The 26,855-nt window shown below is 37.3% G+C and overlaps 1 protein-coding gene across 1 annotated transcript in view; it reads right to left on the minus strand.

Annotated features, from left to right (window-relative positions):
* The window catches only part of LOC127545448 (collagen alpha-5(IV) chain-like), a 48,174-nt gene extending 25,469 nt beyond the window's left edge, over positions 1-22,705 (minus strand). The window contains exons 1-5 of the mRNA XM_051972754.1: positions 22,211-22,705; positions 12,891-12,995; positions 4,086-4,166; positions 3,804-3,890; positions 51-3,387 (exon numbers count right to left, since the gene is read on the minus strand). Coding sequence (XP_051828714.1) covers positions 51-3,387; positions 3,804-3,890; positions 4,086-4,166; positions 12,891-12,995; positions 22,211-22,705 — 4,105 coding nt within the window. The remainder of the gene's footprint in view (positions 1-50; positions 3,388-3,803; positions 3,891-4,085; positions 4,167-12,890; positions 12,996-22,210) is intronic.
* Positions 22,706-26,855: the final 4,150 nt, after the last annotated feature.

Here is a 26,855-nt window from a genome sequence, read left to right on the forward strand (position 1 = left end):
GAAATCTGGAAGGAAGAATCTTTCAAATCCAGCTTAGAGCTGACACTCACCTATTTGGTTAGCAAGCTGCTGTACCTTATCGTCCAACTTGGCCAATTGCTCCTTTAGGCTATCGCATTCCATTGGTAAATTGATCAAGCATCCCACAGACTTCTTTGCAGTTTGTCTTTTTCCCTGTACACTCAAAGGTTGATCTGGTGGTAGCTGCTTAAAAAATTTGGTTGAAGATAACATTCTTTCGGGCCCCTGAGTGGGAGCCTTGCCAGTGGTGAGATCTGAGGCCTCTGGCAAAGTTGAAAATAAAGCTGAGGGATAAAGGCGAGAGGGAAAGCCTTTGCCAGTGAGGATTGCTAATGCAACAAGGGTGGATGGATCAACCACTAAACCCAAAGAAGTGAGGCTGTCTGCATTAGGATCAATGCCCAATTCATTAAGGGTGGCTTCATCAGGGATGATACCCAAAGCAGCAAGGAAAGATGAAGGATTCCAAGTGAAGCCTGGGGGAACAGCCAATGGTTTTGCAGTGAATGAGGGACTAGGGAGTAATGATGGGCTAGTGAGTGATGGACAAATGGGACCAATGGATGGTGAACCAGTGGGTGCAGGGAATAATGGGCCAGCCCTAGTGGAAAATGGGCCAGTGGGTTGAGTGAATGATGGGCCAGTGGGAACACGAAGTGATGGGGCAGTAGGTCTGGTGAATGATGGTTCAGCGAGTCCAGGGAATGACCGGCCAGTGGGTCCAGGGAATGATGGACCAGTGGATCCAATAGATGATGGACCAGTGGGTGCAGGGAATAATGGGCCACTAGGGCTGGTGGAAAATGGGCCAGTGGGTTGAGTGAATGATGGGCCAGTGGGAACATGAAGTGATGGGGCAGTGGATCTGGTGAATGATGGTCCAGTGAGTCCAGGGAATGACTGGCCAGTGGGTCCAGTGGATGATGGTCCAGTGAGTCCAGGGAATGATGGACCACTGGATCCAGGGAATGACGGACCAGTGGTTCCAAGGAATGGTTGGCCAGTGGATCCAGGAAATGATGGGCCAGTGAGGCCAGTGGATGATGGTCCAGTGAGTCCAGGGAATGATGGACCAGTGGGTCTAGTGTATGATGGACCAGTGGGGCCAGTGGATAATCGGCCAGTGGGGCCAAGGAATGATAGGCCAGTGGGTTCAGGGAATGATGGGCCAGTGGGTCCAGGGAATGATGGATCAGTGGGTCCAGTGGATGATGGTCCAGTAGGTCCAGGGAATACTGGGCCAATGGGTCTGGTGAATGATGGGCCAATAGGTTCAGTGGATGATGGGCCAGTAGGTCCAGGGAATGATGGGCCAGCAGGTCCTGGGAATGATGGTCCAGCAGGTCCAGGGAATGGTGGGCCAATGGGTCCAGGGAATGATGAGCCAGCAGGTTCGATAGATGATGGGCTAGTAGATCCAAGGAATGATGAGCCGGTAGGGCCAGGAAATGATGGGCCAGTAGGTTCAGTGGATGATGGACCAGTAGATCCAGAGAATGATGGGCCAGTGGGGCCAGGGAATGATGGGCCAGTGGGTCCAGGGAATGATGGACCAGTGGGTCCGGTAGATGATGGTCCAGTGGGTCCAGGGAATACTGGGCCAGTGGGTCTGGTGAATGATGGGCCAATAGGTTCAGTGGATGATGGGCCGGTAGGTCCAGGGAATGATGGGCCAGCAGGTCCTGGGAATGATGGTCCAGCAGGTCCAGGGAATGGTGGGCCAATGGGTCCAGGGAATGATGAGCCAGCAGGTTCGATAGATGATGGGCTAGTAGATCCAGGGAATGATGAGCCGGTAGGGCCAGGAAATGATGGGCCAGTAGGTTCAGTGGATGATGGACCAGTAGATCCAGAGAATAATGGGCCAGTGGGTCCAGTGAATGATTGGCCAGTAGGTCTAGGGAATGTTGGACCAATGGGTCCAGGGAATGATGAGCCAGCAGCTTTGGTAGGGCCAGTGGTTTTAGAGAATGAGCCAGTGGGTCCAGAGAATAATGGGCCAATGGATCCAGTAGATGATGGACCAGTGGTACTGGGGAATGATTGGCCAGTGAGTCCAGGGAATGATGGGCCAGGAGGTCCAGGGAAGGATTGGCCAGTGGGGCCAGGGAATGATGGGCCAATAGGTCTAGGGAAGGATTGGCCAGTAGGTCCAGGGAATGATTGGCTAGTGGGTCCAGGGAATGATGGGCCAGCAGGTTCGGTAGGGCCAGTGGTTTCAGAGAATGAGCCAGTGGGTCCAGAGAATAATGGGCCAATGGGTCCAGTAGATGATGGACCAGTGGTACTGGGGAATGATTGGCCAGTGAGTGCAGGGAATGATGGGCCAGGGGGTCCAGGGAAGGATTGGCCAGTGGGGCCAGGGAATAATGGGCCAGAGGGGCCATGAAGTGGTGGGCCATGGGGTCCAGGGAATGGTGGGCCATGGGGTCCAGGAAATGATGGTCCAGTGGGTCCAGGGAATGATGGGCCAGTGGGGCCAGGGAGTGGTGGGCCATGGGGTCCAGTGGATGATGGCACGGTGAATCCAGGGAATGATGGGCCAGTAGGGCCAGTGGATAATGCGTCAGTGAATTCAGGGAATGATGAGTCAGTGGCTCCAGTGAATGATGGGCCAATGGGTCCAGGGAATGATGAGCCAATGAGTCCAGTGAATGATGGGCCAGTGGATCTAGTAGATGATGGGCCAGTGGATCCAGGGAATGATGGGCCAGTGGATCCAGTAGATGATGGGTCAGTGGGTCCAGGGAATGGTTGTAAGGATTGACCAGTGGGTCTAGGGAATGACAGGCCAGTGGATCCAGGGAATGATGGGCCAATGGATCTGGCAAGTGATGGGCCAGTGGGTCTGGGGAATGATGGACCAGCAGGGCCAGTCAGTGATGAACCAGGGGGGCTGGCGAATAATGCACCAATGGATGATTGGTCAGTACTAAAGCCAGCACCTGGGACAGGTTTGATGCCCATAGCAGCAAGGGTATTTGGATCAGTGCTGATGCCCAAGGCAGAGAGGATGTTTGGATCAATGGCAATGCTCAAGGAATTTAGAGTTTCTCTACTAACAGTGATGCCCACAGCATTAAGGGCCTTACCAAGAGCATTCAGTGGGGCACTTAATGTTTGTGATTTAGTATCTGGTCTTAGTTTGGCAGTCTTCACAGGTAGGGCACTAGTCTCTGAAGTTTTAGGAGCTTCTTCAGATGTAACTTCAGAGGTAACTCCATGGGCAAGTATAGAAGTAACTTTAGGGTCAACTTTAGAGATAACTTCAGGGGCAATTTTAGAAGTAGCCTCTTTAGGGATAACTTCAGAGGCGACTTCAGGGGTCCCAGCCCCAGCCTTCTCAGAAGTCTCATTGGTGTCAGCCTAGAATAGTGTTACCACAGGACAGAGCAAAGTGGATCCAGAAAGAAAGGAAATGAAAGGAATAAATCTGTAGTAAGGGAAACTAGCTAGGTAGAATCCAATCTGGGGCTTCAGGACAGAAAAAGGATGGGGACAGACCTGTAACTGCCCTTTTCCTATCCTTTTCCTGGTCCCAGTTGTCACCCTTTATTCCCTTTTGCTAATGGTCTCCAGTGGATCCCTCCCAACATTGATGCTGTAGTCCCCCATATCCCTCCCATTTAGTTCTGGACTTTTGTCTTCTTTCCACCCCAGGCCTTGCCTAATCTCTACATTATTTCATACAGTCTGATTCCAGTTAGTCCTCCTCCCAAGGCACTGTGCTCCTGTGCCCTCCTTCCTAACATATATCCCTGTCCCAAGTCCAAGTCACTCACTTGAGAATACATGGCATCATGTAAGGTAGTCCACTGCATGATATCACTTCTTTCAGGAAAGGAGAGAAGCTTATTCTTGACGTCTTCCTGTATAGGATTAGGGAGGAAAGGTGCTGTAAAGGGCAGCTGTCATGGTAGGATCTTCTCTGTAATATACTTGGGGCTTCATAGCAAACACTATCATTCCTGAACTTGAACCTTCTACCCCAAAGCCCCTACGGCCCACATCCTCAGGATTCTAGAAAGAAACTAGAGAAAATTATGCTAGAAATAGGGTCTCACCATGTCAAACTGAAGATTTTTGATCTGTTCATGTTGATTTTCCATTTCTTGTAAGTTTTTACTTATTTCTTCTGGAATGATCTGTTAAACAAGGCAAAAGAGTAGGCTTTGGATGATTCATCCTAACTTTTCTTTCTTGAGAGGCAAGAGTGAGTTTGTTTTCACCCAGTCCCACCTGCTTCCTGGCCTGGAGTAGGAGAGTTTGCATTTTAACATTATATTTTGGTGTTAAGGATTTGAAATAGAAGACCAGCCCCCTTTAGTGCGGAAGGCCTATCCTCGGACATTAACACTTCTGGCTTTACCCAGAAACTAATTAGTTTACCATTAGGCCTTTTCTTTTCTCTGATTCCACCCTGTCTTTCTTCCCAATTAAACTCCAGCCAAGGACTGAGGAGCCTGCCTTAGAAATAGAAAAAGTAAAAGCTTGCTTATATATGCTGATGTGAGGGATAGCAGGAGCCTTACCCCCAAAATATTGGCAGTGACAAATTAACCATAGTACCCTCAAAAGAAGGCACCCTACATTCACCTCTGCATTACATTGTCACTAGTTACATGAATAGTGAGTGAGAAACTGACTGTAATCTGAAGAGTGCAGTCTAAATCCCCACTCCAACCCGTGCATTTCTCTTCTGTTACTGTCTTATAATGGATCAGTCACATAATAAGCAGCAGTTATAGTTAATGTTTGCAGAGCACTTTACATACATAATCTCATTTGATCTTTATAACAACCTTGATTTAAAAAAAAAAAAAAGGTTACTGTCCCAGTTTTATAAATGATGGGCAATGGCAGCCTCAGCTTAAGGGATTTTGCCCAGACTCACAAGTGCTAGTAAGGATCCAAGGAAGTGTTTCTATGACTCCAAGTCCAATTCTCTATCTATTATGACATCTAACTAATTAAATAATGATAACAAGGACTGATTGCTTGGGCTTTTTTTGGTTTGTTTTTGCAGAAGCAATTGCGGTTAAGTGACTTGCCCAGGGTCACACAGCTAGGAAGTGTTAAGTGACTGAGACCAGATTTCAACTCAGGTCCTCCTGAATTCAGGGCTGGTGCTCTATCCACTGCATCATCTAGCTGCCCCTGATTGATTATTAATATGGTGCTTTAAGGTCATGTTCTACAGAAGACTTTTCTTGATTCCCCAAATTGTTAATATCCCCCATCCCAACTCCCAAATTAATTTTTATTTATTCTGTTTATATTTTGTTGGAAAGGAAGCAAGATATAACCAATTCTGGAAAATGAGTTCGAGTCCTATCTAAGCCTGAGTGATCTCAGGCCAATCACACAACATATATACATAATAAATAGATGACAAAAACAGGATTTGAACCCAGATCCTCTGCTTCCAAATTCAGGGCTTTTTCTCTTGTATCTTTGTGCACATGTCATTTAATCCCCAGTAGAATGCAAGCTTTTTGAGGACAGGAACTTTTCTTTTTGTTTTTCTTCTTTTTTCTTTGATATTTTATTCTCCTCAGTTAAAGTTAGAACAATTTTAACATTTGTTTTTAAAATTTTAAATTACAGATTCTCTCTTTCCCCCCTCCTCATTTCCCTACCCCACATTGAGAAAGCACATGTGTAAATAAGGAAAACCTTTCCATAAAAGTCATACTGTGAAAGAAAACACAGATTTCCCACTCACGAAAAATAAAACTTTAAAAAAGTATGCTTCAATGTGTACTTAGACACAATCAGTTCTTTCTCTGGATACAGGTGGCATTTTTTTTTTATCACAAGTCCTTCAGAGAGGTCTTGGGTCATTGTATTGTTGAGAACAGCAAAATCATTCATAGCTGATCATCCTACAATATTGCTATTATTTTGTACACAATATATTTCACTTTGCATGAGCTCATGGAAAATTTTTCAGGTTTTTCTGAGAGCATCCAGCTTATTATTTCTTATAGAACAATAATACTCCTTCATAATCACATATCACGATTTATTCAGCAATTTCTCAATTAATGAACATTTACTGTTCATTAGAGGAAACTGAGGCTCTAAGACATTAAGAGACTCACCCATGTGACACAATTAGTATCAGAGCTGAATTCCATATTCCATGCTGCTCTGTTTTTACAATAGTATAAGGAAGTATATAACAATGTTTACAGAGTACAGTATTTGATAAATTTAAAGACACCAATTATTGGAATAATTCCACTAAAAGAAATTAGGTTTAGAATAATATCTCAGACCATATACCAAGGAAATTCCAAATAGATTCATAATTTAGATATAAAAGTTCACATCACAAACAAATTAAAAGAGTAAATAAGGAAATATCAATCACTACTATAGAGGAAGAATGCATAATGAAATAAGGAATAGAAAGGATCATAGAGTATTAATGAACAATTGTGATAAAATAAAATTGAGAATATTTTGCACAAGCAAAATTAATGTAGTTAAAATCAGAAGTGAAACACTAATGGGAGGCAAAAATGTTTACAGCAAGTAATAAGCTGATATCTAAGTTATATAGGATGTCTCAAAAGTTTTAGTGCTCTTTTAAGCTTTAATAGATTGATTAAATATTGTTAAAGCTATTAGAGCTCAGAATTGCACTAAGATTTTTTGAGGTGTGGTATATAAAGAATGGATTCAACTATATAAGAAAGAAAAATTCCCAAATGATAATTTTTTCCCCAAATGATAAATGTTAAAAGGATAGTTGAACAGTTTACATATTATGAGGAAATCTTGAGACAAAAAAAGTTATAGAGGTAGATAAAAATGCTCAACTTTTCCTTCAGTTTGGTCACCTCACTGTAACTCAATCCTCATCTGTGTTCTATCTGGGATATTTGACTTTTCTTTCTCTTTTTTCCCATTTGAGTAAATAAAGGGGGAAATAAAGTATGGTGGCCTCCAAGGATGTTAATGGTGACTGATGGGACAAGTAACTAAGAGACTGAGTAAGGAAGGGAAGAAGGACCTGGTAGAGAACTTCCACAACTTTTGTTGTTCATATTTTGCCATGGGAAGATTGCAAAAAAGATTAGTGGACTTGATAAAAATTTATTCATTAGTCTAACCTTAAAAATCTGGTAAGTCTAAGTTTGCCATTTTGTGGACAAATGAAGAGAAATAGAAAGAAAATAAAAAGACAAATGTTGTCCTCTCCCTACTTCTGAAGTAACAAGTAAACAAAGAGGCCATGAGACTCACGGAAAAGGACCTCTACCAGGGAAACCCTAATACTAGGTCCTAAAATAATTCTGGAAATTTATTACATATATCTTTGCCACTGATGATTAGGTTATTCATTCTAATTCCATTGTCTTCTTTTAAATAAAACTTCCTTCTTCTCTTTCCCCACTCATCACAGCATTGTGAACTGCAAGCTCACAAGGAATGTAGCAGGTCTCCTATTGCTCTGGAGTATCCTACATATGTTTTCCTAAGTTTCTTAGGTGGGGACTATAATTCAGGAGAGTGAGAACTCTCTCGAAATATATCTGAATCTCTGATACAAGGTGTGCAGATAAACAGTTCCTAGATTTTAGGGCAAATTCACCCTCTTAGTAGTCATTTTAACTCTGAGCTAGAAGTTGTCAGGTATTCTTTGCTCAGAAACTCTTTGGAAAATCTTTCTTCCCTAGGACCAACCTGGCTGAGAACATCCTTACTCAGAAGCTGTTGTCTTTTTTCCTGCCCCAGCAATGATATTCTCATTGCTACTCTCAGTAGATGCTCCAATCTGGAGCAAATTATCCCTTCCTTCTAAATAATTTCTTTTTTCTCTATTTTTGTCTACTTGATTAAACTTACAGAAAAAAAAATTAAATGATTTATTATAAATAATGTTGAAAAATCAATACAATTAATTTAAATTACTTTGTATCTATTTATACTTAAATTCAATCCATAAAATATCATAACCATTTTTTAATACAATCTCTAAATTTCTATCCAAAATTTTTATTGGTCCATTCATTCCCATTTAAGTTTCCTTTGGCCTAATAATTAATGTCTATACTCTGTTCTTTTGATTTTCTTTCATTGCTTTGTATTGTTTATCAAAGGTGTTTCTAGTATTCCTTTTATTTTTCATGTCTTTCATCATAACTGCTTTAAAGGATTCCATTATATTAGTATACTATAACTTATCTAATCATTGTCTCATTGTTATATATCTAAATTGTTTCCAATTTTTTTCTTTATAGTACATATAATGCTACTATGAAAGTGTCTCTCATTATTCCCTTTTGTTTTCTCTCTCCCACTCTCTTTTAACATGTCTAGGCTACATTTCCAATAAAGTATGTTGGTCCTGTAATGGAATTATGGCCAAAGGATATTATTATATTCTAATATTTACTAAGTGCTGTCAATATGCTCTCCAAAAAGATTCTACAAGCTTATAATTCCACCAGAAATTAATGACTATACTTGTTTCTCCATTCCCCTAACAGCACTGATCTTTCTAGATTTTTATTAGTTTTGCAATTTGATGAGTATTAGGTAACCTTTGATTTTGCTTTAATTTGTCTTCTTTGGTTATTTCTGAGGTTGAACATTATATTTATTTTGATTTAATTCAAAAATCTCTTTCTCTTTTACTCATTGAAAAAGCAAGAAATACAAAGTCTATTACAAATATGAAGTCATACAAAACAAATGTCCTTATTAGCCACATTTTGCAAAAAATAAAAAATTTTAAAAACAAGAAAGAAAAAAAATGTGCTTCGATCTGTATTTTGAGTTCTCTATCTAGAGGTGGATAGCATTTTTTCATTGAGTATTTTTGAATGATGGTGGTTATTTATTGATTTAGTTACAAAATCATTCCCAGTTGATTATAATTGCTGTGTAAATTAACTTTAAATTAATGATCAGCCAATAGATGTAATTATCTTTTATTAAAAGTGTATGGGACGGGGAGGGAAGGGAGGGAAGGATAGACCCCTTTCCCAAATCAATCTATCAGAGGCATCTTTAGGTACAAAGAGAATGAATTTATTTAGTTCCTGCAGGGAGATGCCCAGGTGCAGCCGGGATCCATCCCAACTCCTGCCATGTGTTCCTGGAATCTGGCCAGCAGGAAGTAGAACCCTGTTAAATAGGAAAAGACCCAAGCCTTTTCATTGGATAGACTAATGTTGACCAATGTTGACTGCTTCCTGTGGATTATGTCACTTCCTATAGTCGAGATTTCTTGAGGGTTTGACTTTCAAAGACCACATGACTCCCTGCAACTCGGGGTTCAAGACTGGGAATAGGGATCATGTGACTTCCTGAAACCTGAGCCCCAAGACCTCATCTTTCTGCTCTGGGTATAGGACTCATGTGACTTAAACCTAATCTCAGTACTGAGAAAACTTCACCCAATCAGTCCCATTCAAAAGCATAATAATAACAGAAAGTATAGAATGGCTATGAAAATTCTCTCCCATAATCCTAGTGTCCATTCTCTTATTGATATACTACAGTATATGTGGGAAAAATGGCTATTCACTACTCAAGTACTACAGGGCCCAGAAGTTTTTTTCTCTTAGTAGAGTCTTTAAGGATCCAAAACAAACAAACAAACAAAAAAAAAAAAAAAAAAACTGGGGGAACCTCACAGAAAAAATGTCTCAGGAATCAAGCATTTCTAGCTTGCTTCTAAGAATGCCTTCTATTGAATAGAAAAAAGTCACAATTAAAGTCAATTCCATATTTTTCCTATTTTTATAATTTCTTTATGTTATAAAATCTATGTAGACTTCACTGAGATATATGTTATGAAATGTGAGTTTCAATCTACTTCCTAAAAAAATGGCTAACCAATTTTAACAAATATATTTATTGACTAACCTTTTCCCCAATCTTTATTTTCTGTAGGTTTCTCAAACAGTAATTGTCATATATATTTGTGTGAATACCTATTGGTCTTATTCTGTTCCACTTATCTATTTGTATTTCCTCAATATCAGATAGTTTAAAGATAATGGTTTAGTATAAGACCATGTTCATTGGCATTTTTTTTCATCACACCACTCTTAACTCTTGATTTTTCCACATAAATTTCATTATAATTTTTGTCAAATCTTTATTTTCTTCATAGAACTACTCTGTAATAATATTTTATGCTTACTGAAATACATTCAAATGAATAACAGGAATTATTCCGTGAGGATAATGCTTCATTTTGCATGCAATGCTTAGTCCAATGCCTGTCATATATTAGGTACTTAATAAATGATCATAGTACTGAATTGTCTTTTTAATGATGATGCTTTAGATTAATTTAAGAACATTGTCATTTTTATTATATTAATATGACCTGAATGCTGAATTCAACTATTTAGATCTTCCTTTATTTTAATCATTATATTTTATAGTTGTCCACATATATATATGTAAAACTAAGTAAGATATTTCCCAATTTGTTATTGCATTGTAAATGCATGTCTTTTTAAAATGTTTTATTAATAAGTAAAAATGGAATTTTTATATTAATCTTGTATCCTGAAATCATCAATATTTTGGTTGAGACAGTTGGATTTCACATTATTATTATACAAATGATGTAATTATTTTGGCTTTTCCACTTTCAATTTTAATCATTATAATATTATTTTCTTATCATAATTACTCCCAGTCCTACATTTTGCATCTTATCAATGTGTGTTCCTATCAATCATATCTGTCTTTTTATAAGATATACCTTATACCACTTTACACCTCTTAAACTGGCTAAGATGATAGGAAATGATAATGGCAAATGTTGGAGGGGGTATGGGAAAACTGGGACACAATACATTGTTGGTGGAATTGTGAAATGAACAATTTGGAACTATGCCCAAAGGGCTATAAAACTGCATACCCTCAGATCCCACAGTCTCATTACGGGGTCTGTATCCCCAAAAGATCATAAAAGAGAGAAAAAGACCAACAAGTACAAAAATGTTTGCAGCCCTTTTTGTAGTGGCAAGGATCTGGAAATTGAGTGGATGTCTACCACTTGAGGAATAGCTGAATAAATTGTGGGTATATGAATGTAATGGAATATTATTTTTCTATTAGAAATGATGAGTCAGCTGATTTCAAAAAAGTCTGGAAAGACTTTCATAAACTAATGTTGAATAAAGCAAACAGAAACAAGAGAACATCATACACAGTAACAGAAAGATTCTATGATGATCAACTGTGATGAATATGGTTCTTCTCAGCAATTCAGTGATCCAAGGCAATTTTAATAGACTTGGAATGGAAAATGCCATCCACATCCAAAGAAAGAACTATGAAGACTGAATATTGATTGAAAAATAGTATTTTCACCTCTTTTTATTTGTTTATTTGTTTCTGTCTTTCTTTCTCATGGTTTTTTCCCTTCTTGGTTGGACTTTTCTTGTATAACATGACAAATATGAAAATATATTTAAAAGAATTGTACATATTTGGGCAGCTAGGTGGTGCAGTAGATAGAACACCAGCCTTGAAGTCAGGAGGAGCTGAGTTCAAATTTGACCTCAGACACTTAATACTTCTATTATATATATAATCATATATAAGATTACTTTTTTTGTCTACTAAGAGACAAAATATGATTATAATATATTTGTAACTTGTAAATTCTCCCTAGGTACAAAAAAGTATTATGTCCAGAAAGTCACCATTTAAATACCAACATATTGCTTTAGAGATAAAAGAAAGGGCAAGATTCTAGCACTCTTCTACTAGAATCAGCTTTTTGTCACTTTGGGGAGCAGATAGCCAGAGTCTTAGTAAGATGAGTGGGAGAGAAAGAAATTTTGTTGGAGTATAGGGAAGGTCTGTTACCTGGAGTACTAGCTAGCCAGAAAAGTAGTATAAAAGCATGAAATTCAATTAACTAATAAGTATTTATTAAACACCTATTATATCTTAGGGGTTACAAAGTCAGAAATAAACAGTCTGTTTTAAGAGGAGACTATTTTCCATTGAAAGAGAATATATCAAAAAAGAAATGTTTGTAAAAATAAATAAGAAAGGGAATATAAACCAAGAAAGATCTAATTTCATGATTCCCACATTCAGTTTCACAAATGGGGAGTTTAAGAAGTTTTGGTCTAGATGAGTGCTAGGCACTCAACTTTGTCTGACTTTACAATTTTGTCTAGGTGTCTCTCACTAATCTTTTCTATGTTTTAAGGCATGGACTGGAGGCAGAAAGGATTTGAGCAAAGTTTGCCAAATTTAGGGAAGAATTGCTCTGTAGGAGATGGGCAGGGTTACACAGATGCTGTCATATGGAATGGCTAAATAGAAATAACTGCTCAGAGCACAGGAGTATACTGTAGGAAAAAGATCAGTAGTGAAAATTGGGTCAAACAAAGCTCTCCTCGCTTAGCTTTGGTGCAATGGCTAGTGCTCAGGACTTGAAGTCAGGAAGATCTGAGTTCAAATCCTATCACAGACACTATCTACACGATCTTGGGCAAGTCACCTACCTTCTCTCTTCCTTAGTTTTCTCATCAGTTAAATGAAGATAATAAAATATTTATCTTCCAGGGTTGTTGTGAGTACAAAATGAGGTAGCATCAAGGGCTTTGGAAACTTTACAATTCTACATCAGTACTAACTATAATGATATTATTGAAAACTTACCTGTCCTATGATCCATCCTGAAAGGACTCATGCTTTCTGGCAAAAGCTAATGGCCGAGAGCAAGACTTCCCTTTTTGTCCCCTCTAAATATTCTGTTAGTATGTGAGGACAAATTCCTTGAAAGGAGCTCTCCTCACACCCAAAATCCTACTGCAAGAAGTAGGAGGTATCTTTTAATTGGCACAGAAGACATAAGGGATATTTTTTACCTTGTCCATCTTTTCCTTCATTTCTTCCAGTTTGGTCTTGAAGAAATCAGTATCTGCCTGAAGACCACAAATAATGGTGAGCAGATCCTGTAGTGTGTCCATAGCCTGAAGAAGAGGATGACAAAAGTAAAAAAAGGGAGAGGGTCCACTTGATATGAGAGATAGAGGAGAAGACCAAAGAATGAGGAAAATGTTTGTTGAGAAAAGAACAAGTACTTAAGTGATTTGACTGTCCAAAGCCACTAGGATTCTACAGTGGATAATGCCCAGGGATCACTGATGGAGAACTGAAGCTAATTCTTAATTGAACCACTTAGCAGCTCATGAGTAAGTTACTTAACCCCTGTCTCTACCTCTTTATCTGTACATAGGGGATTGTATATGTCATGTTTTACATACATAGGAGATGGATGTGCACATGGATCTAAGGAAATGTAACTTGCAGGGGTGCATGAATGGACATCTCTAGAATCTCCTTCACCTACTCTTGTCCAAGAGAAAATGATGGGAAGGAAAGCAGGAATTTGGGATCAAAGTCTAATCACTATGATCTTCTCAGGGAAAGAATAAATATCATATCTACCTCCTCCCTAAATATTGTTATTCTAGGGGAGATAATTTTTAAGCTCAAGCTGGGCTCCTAACATATATGCCTTATTGAGGAAATCAATATCAAAGGAAAAACTCCCTTTCTATCAAATGCCAATTCCACAAAAACCACAGAATCAACAAATAAAACCATTTATCCAAGTATTCACAAACAAAAATCAATATACAAATAAGAAATATACCAGACAATATAGTGAATGAGTTCTTCAATTGGGAGCAAGATATTCTTTGCTCAACCAAGAGAAAGAAAGAGTCCCATATCCCACTGCAGGGAGACAACCCAAAGACTCTTCTTACTATTACACTAGAATTGGCATTTGTAATGTAAAACAGAGATAAGGCTAACATCTCCTTCACAGGGTTGTTGTGAGGATTGAATGAGATAAGGTATGTAAAATATATTACGTTTGTAAAACTTAAACTAAGGGTTATTGCTATTGTTGTTATGGTCAACAATATTGGTATGGTCATTATCTCAAAGGTGATATAATAAACAAATCAAGGCAAATTGGACTGGAGCAGGAAGGGGAAGATGTGGTTTCCTGGAGAGTAAAATTTGTTTAGGGATCCCCAAACAGTGGACCAGATGATTTCAAAGCCTTTTGCCTACCACATCTTCTCACTTGATTTATTAGGATTACTAATGGGGAGGGACCAAAAGCAAGCAAGCAACCACATCCTTTCCCCAAATTCACTCAAAGCCATTCAATATTAATTCCCCCTCCCCGCCCCACCCCGCTTCTTATTCCAAAGGTTCATAACCAGAGACACTTAGATTGTACATAGGATGGAGTGCTGGACTTGGGTTAGGAAGACTTGGATTAAATCCCACCTCAGGCATTTACTAACATTGTGAGCCTGCACAAGTCATTTGACTTCTGCCTCAGTTTCTTCATCTACAAAATGGGGATAATAATAGTACTTACTTCCCAAGATTATGGTAAAAATCAAATGAGGTAACATATGTAAAGCATTTTGAAAATCTTAAAGTGACATATACATGCTAGCTGTTATTATTATTTCAGGAAAAAGAAAATCATTGTTCTTTACAAAAAGATTAGTAAATGGTCAATTAGATGAAACCAAAAAAAACCCAAAAAACTCTCCTAATATTTTATTCCATAAAAAGATCAAAAGAGGGTCTTTTTGTATCTCCCACAAGAGTCTGCTTTGACAATAAGGCTCTCACATAGGCTTTGGGGTCTATAGATCCCATATGCTTTATGAGAGAAAGGGGCCTCCTCTCTAAGAAGAATTTCTTCGGTAACACACAGGAGCCCTGTCTGGGATAGCTAGAATCTCTACATGTCCAGACTTGCAATTCTTTTTCTGAAGAGTGTGTTGGATCTCAACAATGTTGAAAGGCAGATCAGAGGAAAGCTGAGAGTGGGAGCATTGTAACACCTGGGAAGCTGGGCCTCAACCTTCCTTCCAGCTAACCACTATTCCTCTACCCAACATCAACAACAGTGGCCTTGTCATGGATTCTGTCAATACAAAGTTATTATTAAATTTTAAAAAAAACAACAACAGTGGCCTTGTAAAAGGGATCTAAAGAACTGGGAAGGCCTGAGGGAACAAGTACAATGATTGTTGAGCTCTGATACTAGGACACATCAGGGTAACTCAAATTATTTTAAAGGGTATCAAAAAGGAAATTCTGAAGACACTAACAGAAAAAAAAAAAAAAAAAAAAAAAAACTTCCCTAGCACTTAGTGTCTGGAACAGAGTAAACACTTAATAATGTTAGGCAAGAGCCAGAAAGTCATCTGGCCCAGATGCATTATATTCATGAGTGCTAAAAAATAGGCAATGGTTTGCTAGCAGACATACCATCAGTAATCTTTGAAAAATCTTGGAGAATAGATGATGTACCACTGTACAGAAATAGGGCCATTGATCTGATTTTCCAAAAGGGAGAGAAAATAAATGCTGCAAACTACAGAACAATGACTTTTACTTGACAGAATTAAAAAATATTACAAAAGGAATGAATCTTAAACAGCTAGAAAAGAAAGCAGTGATCAAAAAAAGTCATTAAATCTTCATCAAGAATGGGACTTGTCATGTTAATCTTTTATTTTAATAGAGTTATTTAACTATTGGATGAAGATAGAGATATTTGAAATTTTAACAAAGCATTTTATAACATCTTTCATGCTATTCCTGTGGAAAAGAAAAAAGTGTGTGCTAGATTATGTTACTTTTAGGCAAATTCAGAATGAAAATGATTAATAGAGCACTGATACTGTAAGGAGAAAGAAAGCATCATAAGTAGAAAGCAAAAAAGCTTCTGACTCCTTTTGATGAATTAATCATCTATTACAGGTGTGGTGCTACATACATCTTTGTGCACTGAAAGGCCTGAATGGTTGAATGGCCTTTTTCATGTCAACTTAATGGGAGGTCTCCACTGGAATGTCCCAGGAATCTATGTTTGACCTTATGTTTTTTTAGTGTTTTTAAATCAACAACAGGGGAGAAGTCATGCTTGTGAAATGTGTAGATGACAGGAAACTGACAGAAAACTAACAAACTGGATGAACAGAGTCTGAATCCAAAATAGTTTTGATAGGTTAAAGCTTTAGACTAAATTAAATAATTTGAGACTGAATGGGGATAAATGTAAAGTCTCTAAACATCAACTTCACAAATATAGATTGGGAGAAGTATGTTAAAAAGCAGTCTGTCTGAAAGGTTTTGAGGACTTAAGCATATTACAGGCTCAATATGTGTCAATAATGTGACATGGCAATCAAGAAAAACTCTTTGTGATCGTAGGCTGTACTAAAAAAGGCAAAGCATTCAGGAGCTAATAATTCTACTATATTTTGCTCTAGTCAAATCATATGCAAAATGTTGGGTTCAATGGGTGCTACATTTTAAGAAGTACACTGAAAAGCTAGAGGAAGCCATTCAAGATGATGAAAGACTTTAAGCTACATGAAGGAACTTAGGAGGTTTAACCTAGATAAGAGAACTTTTAGGGGGCACATGAGGGATATCTTCACTTTAATTAAAAGGCTGGAAGAATTAGACTTTTTCTTTCTTCTTAAAATAAATTTTCATTGCTATCATTTGTTTTTTTACATTACCAAAATTATTTCCCTAGAACTCCTTTTTTCCACTCCCAGAGAGATTGGACTAGATGTTTTTCTGCTTGGTCCCAGAAGGCAGAAGCAATGGATAGATATTGAAAAGGGACAAATTTAGGTTATCAATCATCCCAACAATTAGAGCTTTCCACAATTTTAAGTGTATGGGGTGCTTCTTCAGAAGATAATGAATTCTGCCTCAGTGGTAATCTCAAAGCATAGGCTAGATGACCACTTGAAAAAAACCTGTAGATGGAATTCTTTTATTCTTTTTCAGGTCTCAGTAGGAGTGAACGACTATTCAAGTACCTTCCAATTCTAAAATTCTGTGATTCTTTGAAAATATGTTCATTTACAAAGCAATGTTCTTATTGGCTAGGAGGTACATACATCTAACCAATCTTGTTGAACAAACTTGGAATCTAGCAACCACTACAACTCCTTTCAAACTGAATCTTAGCAACTTCAACCAAGGTACATACAGGGGCAACATTTATTAACAATAAAGCATTCCTCTTTTTGACTAATGGCCTTCTTGAGACTATGCAGCCATGTCCAAGCTTGTCCACTTGACTTTTTCCTAAGTTGTTTTGTTTTTCTGTTTAAGTTGTCATTGGATAAATAGTCTACCTGTGTCACCTAGTTAATCATAGCAGATCAAGGCTCTTTTTAGGAAGGCAGGGGAAGGAAGGCAGCCCAGGATCTTAAGGACAGCTTCAACTTAATAATAGATATATTTAAAAGCTACCAAGCTAAGTTTTGCACATTTCAAGATGTGTGACAAGTGTGCTTTCTGGAGTCATATAAAGTGTAAGCTCTTCTGACTGACTTTCAGAGGCTATTATAACATAATTCTCTCAACTCTTCCACTTATGGAGCCACAGTTTCTTCTACTCCCCAACACAAACCCTTCCATTGGCTCAAGAACATAATGTGATCTGCATAGATCCCCTCAAAGTGGAATCAGAACTATGCTAACTTCCAGATGTTTCTCTAGTCTCAGGATAAGCAATTTTTTGATACTCTACTTCTGCAGTAAGACTCATGGGAATATATTTAAGAGACAGTGTTTAAGATACTTTCACTTCCTATGGTTATTTACTTCTTATACCACTTATTTTATTTTTTTAACTAAATGATACCTCCTCAATAATGGCATAAGTTCCTTGTAAGTAAAAACTTAATGTCATACTTTTTTATATCCTTCAAAATGCTCAGTACAGTAATAGAAACATATCTAGATACTAGAATTGTTGGTTTCTTCTCCCTAGAAGTAAATTTTGTTAAGATACAGAAAAGTTGTTGAGTAAAAAAATTGACAAAAATCTCTAAATCAGAACTACATTATTAATACTACTACCAACCATTTTATCATCATCATCATCATCAACAACCACCATTAAGTATCCTTGCAAACTCAACAAATAAATAGCAATTATTTCTTTTCTGGTCAAAACCTCTGAGGATCTTCCCCTCCCAGACTGATTGTTTTGTGAAGGAAAACTAAGCCATTTTTGCTCCAATTGTCACTGAATGGATGTTGTCTTAGACAAACTGAGACCTGAGAAAAACTTTAGCTTAAAAAGGCCAACATCTTAGACTTCTTCCTTGCCAATCACTAGTAGCCTTGACCTGTGTCTTGCCATTGGATTCTAATGATTCTGGAGGAGAGGGTGAGGCAAATAACTTTTTTCATAGCTCTCTCTTATTTAAATTCAATTCACTTACAAGTCATGACCTCACTTTCCTGATGTCATTGGTCTTCTTCATTTATACTTTTCCTTTCCTCCTATCTTCGATAGAAACTGAGGTATAGGTTGAGGCCACCATTATTTATTGGAATATTTATGTATTTCTTTTCTTTTTCTTTTTCTTTTTCCCTGCTCCACCTATCTGCCCTATTTATGTATTTCTTAAACATTTAACATATAGGAAAAAAAACAAAACAAAACCTGTGCTACCATTTTTAGGCTCCTATATTTTTTATGTACCATTGATGAATGAGTATTGTTTCCCCCAGACACATTTTCCCCATAATTCTTGTGGTTTTTATTGTGCAGTTTTGGATAGCATGATGATTTTTAGGATTATATGTTGAGTTACAGCAAAATTAACTGTATTATCTTTAACTACATATAATGTGGCATAGCTTCCAGGAATCAGAACACATCTGGAGTATTGCAATCTCCTTATCATCAGTTCATTTTTTAAAAAGACATTGGGAAGCTTGAAGGTGTTCAAAGACAGTCAGCCAAGATAGATGGTTTTTGTCCAGAAACAATTGCTACTTTACACTCACTCTGAATCATCTGTGCCCAAATGATGAACAAATGAGGCTTGAGCTGAAAACCATTGTCAGCCGATCAATGAAAGTCAGAGTAATTTGAGTTTATGGCATGGTTTAAAAAAAAATCTAGCCTTAAACTCCAAAATGTATGGATACTCTGAAAAGTTTGACCATGACATACGAGGATTAACTGAAAGAATATATTAGTTGTCTTCATGCATTTGAATTTATAATGGAAGGATTAGCTTTATTCTATTTGTCTCCAGAGAAACAGTACCAGGAAAAATGGGTAGAAGTGGCAAAAAAAGGAAAGTTTAGGTTTGATATCAAGAAAAGTTTCCTAATAAATAAAGCTATTCAAAAGTAGACTAGGTTACCTTGAGAAATAGTATATCTTCAGAAGTCTGTTTAAGCAGAAAATGGATGACTATTTGTCAGATCATAGTGGAATTTCCTTTTATATTTGTTTTAGACTGATGGTCAATGAGGTTCCTTCCAACTCTGGATTCTGAAGTTTTATGATTATGATTTTGTCTGTCAATTTTTTTTACAAGGGAAAGAAGGTTGAATTGATTCAAACTCAGACAACCCAGGTTCAAATTCCTGGGCAAATTACTCAGTTTCCTTAGGTCTCAGATTCCTTGTCAGTAAAATGAGGATGCTGTAAAAAAATTACCTCTGAGGTCCTTTCCTCAAGTCCTTTTTCTTCTATTAACTCTTTTGGATAACTATAGATAGTAGTGTGCATAACACCTTAACAGTTGTGTCTTTATGACTGTCTTTATGAATATCACACAATATACAATCCTTTATTTTGGGGGGGGTGGAGTTAGACCTATGATTTCATTATTGTAGGAAACTTGAAGTATGGAAACTGCCTCTTCTGATAAGACTCAACAAATTATGTGTGATTTAGATTCTCCAAGAATTACCTGAGACCACTGAGGGACTTGCCCATGGTCACAGAGTCAGTATGTGTCAGATTCAATACTTAAACCAGGTCTTCTGGGTCAAAGGATAATCTTTTTCCTTATATTCTCTCCTGATTCTTTGTTTACTATTTGAGGTTTTCCAATAAAATTATAATTTCATATAAGGGTTCATATATACCATATATTTCTTTTATATCCTCATGACACCCAACATGCTACTTAAATAATTGATACTCAATAAATATTTGTTATTTTAAATAAAATTGGAGAATGAGCTTGTCAAAGAATGTGTTCACTCTTCATCTGTACCTTCTGGCTTCCCTCTGCTTCCTTCAAGTTCCAGCTAAAACCCTGCCTTCTACAAAAAGCTTTATCAATCCTTCTTAATTCTAGTGCCTTCCCTCTGTGGATTATTTCCCATTTATCCTGTATGTAGCTTGTTTATACATAACTGTTTGCATATGGTCTCTGTCAAGTAGAAACTGGATTCTTTAAGAGAGGGACTATCTTTTCTTTGAATTTCCAAGTATTTAGCACAGTGCTTGTTAGTGCTGATTGATTCAATTAGAAGATAAACAGCAAATTTCAGAAAACAATGTTATGTAAGAAATACTCATTAGCTGGTTCAATGGGAATATCATAAAACAAGAGCCAATGAAGACTTATTATCTCTTTTCTGGAGCTTGGTAATCATGTTCAAACTGGTCTCCCTTTACTCCTGGGATGGATTCCCTCCTTCTGCATTGCTAGTTAGGGTAATTGGGCTACAACAGAAGTATCCAATATGCAGCCCAGAAAACATCCTAGTTTGTCCTGGGACCAGATATTTTAAAATGTAATTGGGGAATATTTAACAAAATAATAAAATATAGATAATATTACATTAAGTCAAAGGGGCAGCAGGGTAGTACAGTGGATAGAGTACCAGCCCTGAAGTCAGGAGGACTGAGTTCACATGTGACTTCAGACACTTAACACTTCCTAGATGTGTGACCCTAGGCAAGTCACTTAACCCCAATTGCCTTAGCAAAAAAAAAAAGATAAAAACACTAAGTCATTATGTGACCCCAAAATATTTTATATATATATACATATACCAGCAGAGTGTGAAAATTTGATACCACTGAACTATAGCATAACATTGACCACAGTCCCTCACTGTAATGACCGCGTATTTAAAATCAGCCAGAGTCAGGAATTCAGGTTAAGGGAGAAATCTTCAATCTTTATTGAAGTGAAGAGGTGAATGAAGATTGCGATAGCAATATGGGCAGCTGCAACAGAAAGCCAGCTAACAGAGGGGGATCTGAGCTGAAAGGCCGTCGCAATGGCAATGCATGCAGCTGTGTCAAAATGCCAGCCAGCAGTCTCTCCTTCCCCTTCCTTTTCCACTCCCGTGCCTCCACCCACCAAAATCGTCATTTCCTATACAACACATCAGGACTTGCACAAAGAGTGGGCGGGGGCCATTCTTTCTTCAAGTTTATATATTAATAGAGTATGGTCCAATTACTATTTAGCCTCATGTGCTTGGGACCTCAGTGCATCAACCTGAGCCTCAGCCCATTACATCTCATTTGCTGAAAAAGCTTCAAAAGATTTCAACATCTCCTAGATAAAACACAAACTTCACAAACTCTATATAAGCTGACTCCAACTTACCATTCTTGTTTTTCTCACATAATTCTTCAAGCCCTCTGTTCCAATCACACTGAAACAGGTTATCAAACCATTCTTTCTTCAAGTTCTATCCTTTCCCAACTCAATGCTATCCTCCATGCCTGGAATGAACTCACCATGCTCAACTTTTCTGTTCATATTACCTCTCTTTCTTTCTAAGGTTGCATTCAGTTGCCACTTTTTAAAAAACCTTCTCTGATCCTCCTAACTGAAAGTGATTTCTCCTCTCTCAAAATTGTAATAGCACTTTCCTGGACTTTTCCTTTGTACTTTTCACACTGCTGGGTTCACAATTACTTATACACTATCCTATCCTTCCTACCAGATTGTAAATTCTATAATAGTGGAGACTGTGGTTTATTTCTATATACTCAATGTGTTGCACAGAGTAATAACTGGTGGCATTTATATAATACTTTCAGGTTTACTAAGCAACACAGATGTTATTTCATTTAATCCTCACAATAATCCTGTGGATTAGATACAATAATTCTTCTCATTTTACAGTTGAGGAAACTGAGGTTGACAGAGGTTAAGTGACTGGGTCATACAACTAATAAATCCCTCAGGTCATATTAGAATGCAAATCTTATTAACTCCAATCCCAACACTATATCTAACTATGCTATCCAGTAGATGATACCTGGGCATTTAACTGATTATAAGAGGGGAAGAAAGGAGAGGGAAGAAAACTTTCAGTACAGATATGTTCTTACCTTTGTCATTCCTTCTTCATTCCCCTCTACCTTTTTTTTGAGCTTCAACATCTGCCACATATCTTTGGCTGGTGTTTTCAAAAAATGACTGCTTTCCAGCAGCTGCTCAGTGGAGGGCAATGCATCCAGAAAGGCCATCTGTTTTTCCATTGCAGATAATCGTTGGTCAAAGATTTTGATGCTATCAAATTGTATATGGTATACTTTATTCTCTTCTCTCTCCTCTGACTTCTTCTCAGACTTAAGCTGGATGGGGCTAGATGGAAGGGAATCCCCCCCACTTCCCGGAAGAGCCTTCGTCAGCTTTTCCAAGGTGAAAGTAGATGAAAGGTAGTCCTCCTCACTCCCTGGAAGAACCTTCATCTGCTCTTCCAGCTTGAGGTGTTCTATGATGCTCTGCAACAAGATGTACAGGACACTGGAATTCACCACCCCTCTCTCTGGGTCACCTATTGCGAGGTTCAAAAGATCCTTGAATTTAATGGCAAAGTTCATTCTGTTACTGGTTTAAAGGGAACTCCTTGCTCTAAACACTCTGAGTGGGCTCAGTGAGAATCTGTTAATTCTTACCTATTCTAATAGATCTATAAATACAGGATAACATACTCTTGGTTAGTGAGTCATAGCCAATGCTGAAAGTTTCTGCATGTTGCTAGGATACCAAGGAACATTTGAAAGTGTACTGGACTGACAGTCCAGGAGTCCTTTACAAGTTGCATGCTATTTAGGAGTACTGGATTGGGAATCAAGAAGCATCAATCTTCCTCTTTGACTCTGCTGTCTACTGCTTGAGTGATCTTGAAAAACTCTTTTAATCACTAGGCTTCTCATATTCTTCATCTGTAAAATGTTGAGATGGTATTTGGTATATCCTTAGTACCTTTCTAACACTAAAATTCTATGATTCTAAGTACACAATAAAGGTGATAGTGATACAGACAATGGAGCAGAGAATTCTAGAATGGCTACAAAAAAGTACATCTTAGAACAAGGAAATTCTGAATTTATGGGAAAGTAGATGAAGGAAAAATAACACCATAACACAAGTAAGATTTCTAGGGAAACTATCAATTCAATTACAGATCCTATTCTAGGAGGACTGAAAGTTTTAGAAGGAAACAAAAATATGACCTTCTATACATATATACATAAAGATATATAATATATGTTTCTATATTTTTTCTCTCTATATATGTATACATATAGATGTGTATATATGTGTGTATATATATATATATATTTATATATACACACATATACACATAGTCCTAAAATTGACTAGGTTAGGAGAGTGGTGTACTTATTTAAGAGCTGAAATGATTTTATTATTTTTTTTAAATTTTCTTGTATATTTATTTAAAAAATTTTTTATTAAAGCTTTTTATTTTTCAAAATATATGCATGGGTAATTCTGACATTAACCCTTATAAAACTTTGTGTTCTAATTTACCCCCTTTCCCCACCCTCTCCCCTAGATGGCAAGTAGTCCAATATATGTTAAATCCAATATATGCAAACATATTTATTCAATTATTTTTCTGCACAACAAAAATCAAACTGGAAAAAAGTGAGAAAGAAAATAAAATGCAAGCAAACAACAACAAAAAGACTGAAAATGCTATTTTGTGATCCACATTCAGTTCCCACAGTCCTCTCTCTAGGTGTAGATGGCTCTCTTCATCACAAGATCATTAGAACTGGTCTGAACCATGTCATTGTTTAAGAGACCCACATCCATCACATATAATCTTGCCATTGACATGTACAGTGATTTCCTCTTCTCTTCATTTCACTCAGCATCAGTTCGTGTAAGTCTCTCCAGGCCTCTCTGAAATCATCCTGCTGATCATTTCTTACAGAACAATAATATTCCGTACCATTCATATACCATAACTTATTCAGCCATATGATGGCTGATGGGCATCCACTCAAGTTTCCAGTTTCTTGCCACTACAAAAAGGGCTGCCCACAAACATTTTTGCACATGTGGGTCCCCTTCCCTCCTTTAAGATCTCTTTGGGATATAAGGCCAGTAGAAACACTGCTGGATTAAAGGGTATGCATAGTTTGATAGCCCTTTGGACATAGATCCAAACTGCTCTCCAGAATGGTTGGATCTGTTCACAGTTCTACCAACAATGTGTCAGTGTCCTAGTTTTCCCACATCCCCTCCAACATTGGTCTTTATCTTTTCCTGTCATCTTAGTCAACCTGAGAGATATGTAGTGGTATCTCAGAGTTGTCTTAATTTGCATTTCTCTGATCAGTAATTATTTAGAGCACCTTTTTATATGACTAGAAAGGTTTTCAATTTCAAGCTGAAGTGATTTTATTTTTTGTTATGTTATAGCTTTTTGTTTACAAGATATGTGCATAGGTATTTTTTCAGCATTGACAATTGCAAAACCTTTTGTTCCAACTTTTCCCCTCCTTCCCCCATCCACTCCCCCAGATGACAGGTTGACCATATTAAATATGTTGAAGTATAAGTTAAATACAATATATGTATACATGTCTAAACAGTTATTTTGCTGTACAAAAAGAATCAGTCTTTGAAGTGGTGTACAATTAGCCTGGGAAGGAAATATAAAATGCAAGCGAACAAAAATAGAAGGATTGGGAATTCTATGTAGTAGTTCATAGTCATCTCCCAGAGTTCTTTCACTGGGTGTAGCTGGTTCAGCTGAAGTGATTTTAAAAAGTCTTCTTCCCATTCCTTAGCTTCCCTTAAAAAAAAAAAAGTTTCTCCTCTTGAATACTTGATCATTAAAGCTACTGACAAAATACATTTTCTACTTAAAAGCAGCACTAGATCCAGAGAATACAGTATTATGTCTATAGTAAGTGATTTTAAAATGCTTCGTGACTTAAAATGCTCCTTAACTCTCTTGTTCCTGAAGGGTATGGCCAGCCTTTAGTTCATTTTGAGAATGCCCAAAGCATAACCATATTCCTCATTGTTGTTAACTCCTCATCCTGTGGCTCAAGAAAGGTACACAGAGGTAGTTAGAAAATCCAGTTTATACTTGGAATTGGAATCAGGAAGACAATTTAGATGCTGTTTCAGACAATTGCTAATTGTGTGACCCTTTGTATGCCCCAGTCTCCTCATCTGCAAAATGAGGGTAATAATAGTGCCTCTCTCTCCTGCTTAGAGTTGTATTTCTAGAGGTTTTTATAAACTTTAAAAAATATAAATATAATTTATGAAAGCAACAGGCTATTTCCTCTAAAGTGGAAAACTAGACACATTATTATTATTAATTTAGAGGCAATTGGGCTTATGTGATTTGCCCAGGATCAGTGTCTAAGGCCAAATTTGAACTTAGGTCCATCTAGTTTCACTCAGCACTTTATCCATTCCACTATCTACCTATTTCTTAAATATATTTAATGGCATAGAGTCCTCATTCTTAGCTTTGAAGTATATGTCTGATTTAAGTTCTTCATAGTAGCATATGTGTTTGGTTTTTGTACCAAATTTTCTTGATATAGAGCAATCTCCCAAATTTTTTGGTCATGTATCCTAATCAGCAAATTTTTTAAAGCATATTATCCCAATATGCATATAAGCTTACTTATAAATTATATACATGCTTTATTATATCCTACATGATATATGTTATATATATTATAAATGTACACATAATAATATACATTATAAAACTAACATAAAATGAGAAATTTTAAAAGGATAAGGTAAAATTCAAATAATATTTAATCCTAAAATTAATAGGAAGTTACTGTCGCTTATTGAATAAAAGAATAAAGCATTGAAATGCTGGCAAACATTGAACAATTGGGTCTCATATTATAACCTTAATAATCTGCATTATTAACAATTTCTCCATGACTTTAAGTCCAGACAATTAACAAAACAACAACTCAAGCCCCGATTTTATAGCATTGCTAATTTCTGATACACACAACAAAAGTTTAACAATTGATTCCAGCACAGCCACCACTGGCTCAGACTTGGGCATTAGGAAAATCTTTGGCAGTTGGAAGAGGATAGATTGGAATAGGGAAAGTAGAGAGATCAAATAGTAAACAATTGCAATAGTCCAGTTTAAACATGATAAGGGCCTGAACTACAGCTGTGATTGTATGAGCAGAAAGGAGACAGATGGGAGAGGTGATACAGAAATAGACTTAGTGATTAACTGGATCCTCTACATCAAAGGACATAGAGGATGACAATAAAGTATGGAACTTGAATCTCTGGTAGCATGGTGGTGTCCACAGCAAAAATGGGCAAGTTTAGGGAGGGAAGGGAAAAGTCGGAACAGAAGTGAGTGCAAGGGATAATGTTGTAAAAAATTACCCAGGCATATGTTCTATCAATAAAAAGTTATTATTTTAAAAATGGGGAAGTTTAGAAGATTTATTGGCTAATATGAGAGCAGAAGGGTAGGGAAGATAATGTAATGAGATTTATGATAAAACTCACAACCCATCTATACTTGTTCATCCTGTTTGTGATTCCTCTCCCATTCAAAATGAAAAAGTAGGAGAAGGCTTTTATATCTAGATCATTCCATAGTGCATAAAGTCTATCCTCCATGAGGTACCTGCCATAACCCCAACTGTCCTGGAAACCAAAAAGTAGGGAGACATATTTTTCATTTATTTTTCCCCTACTTAA

Source organism: Antechinus flavipes, chromosome 1, assembly GCF_016432865.1.
Source record: "Antechinus flavipes isolate AdamAnt ecotype Samford, QLD, Australia chromosome 1, AdamAnt_v2, whole genome shotgun sequence".
NCBI classification, from domain to species: Eukaryota; Metazoa; Chordata; class Mammalia; order Dasyuromorphia; family Dasyuridae; genus Antechinus; species Antechinus flavipes.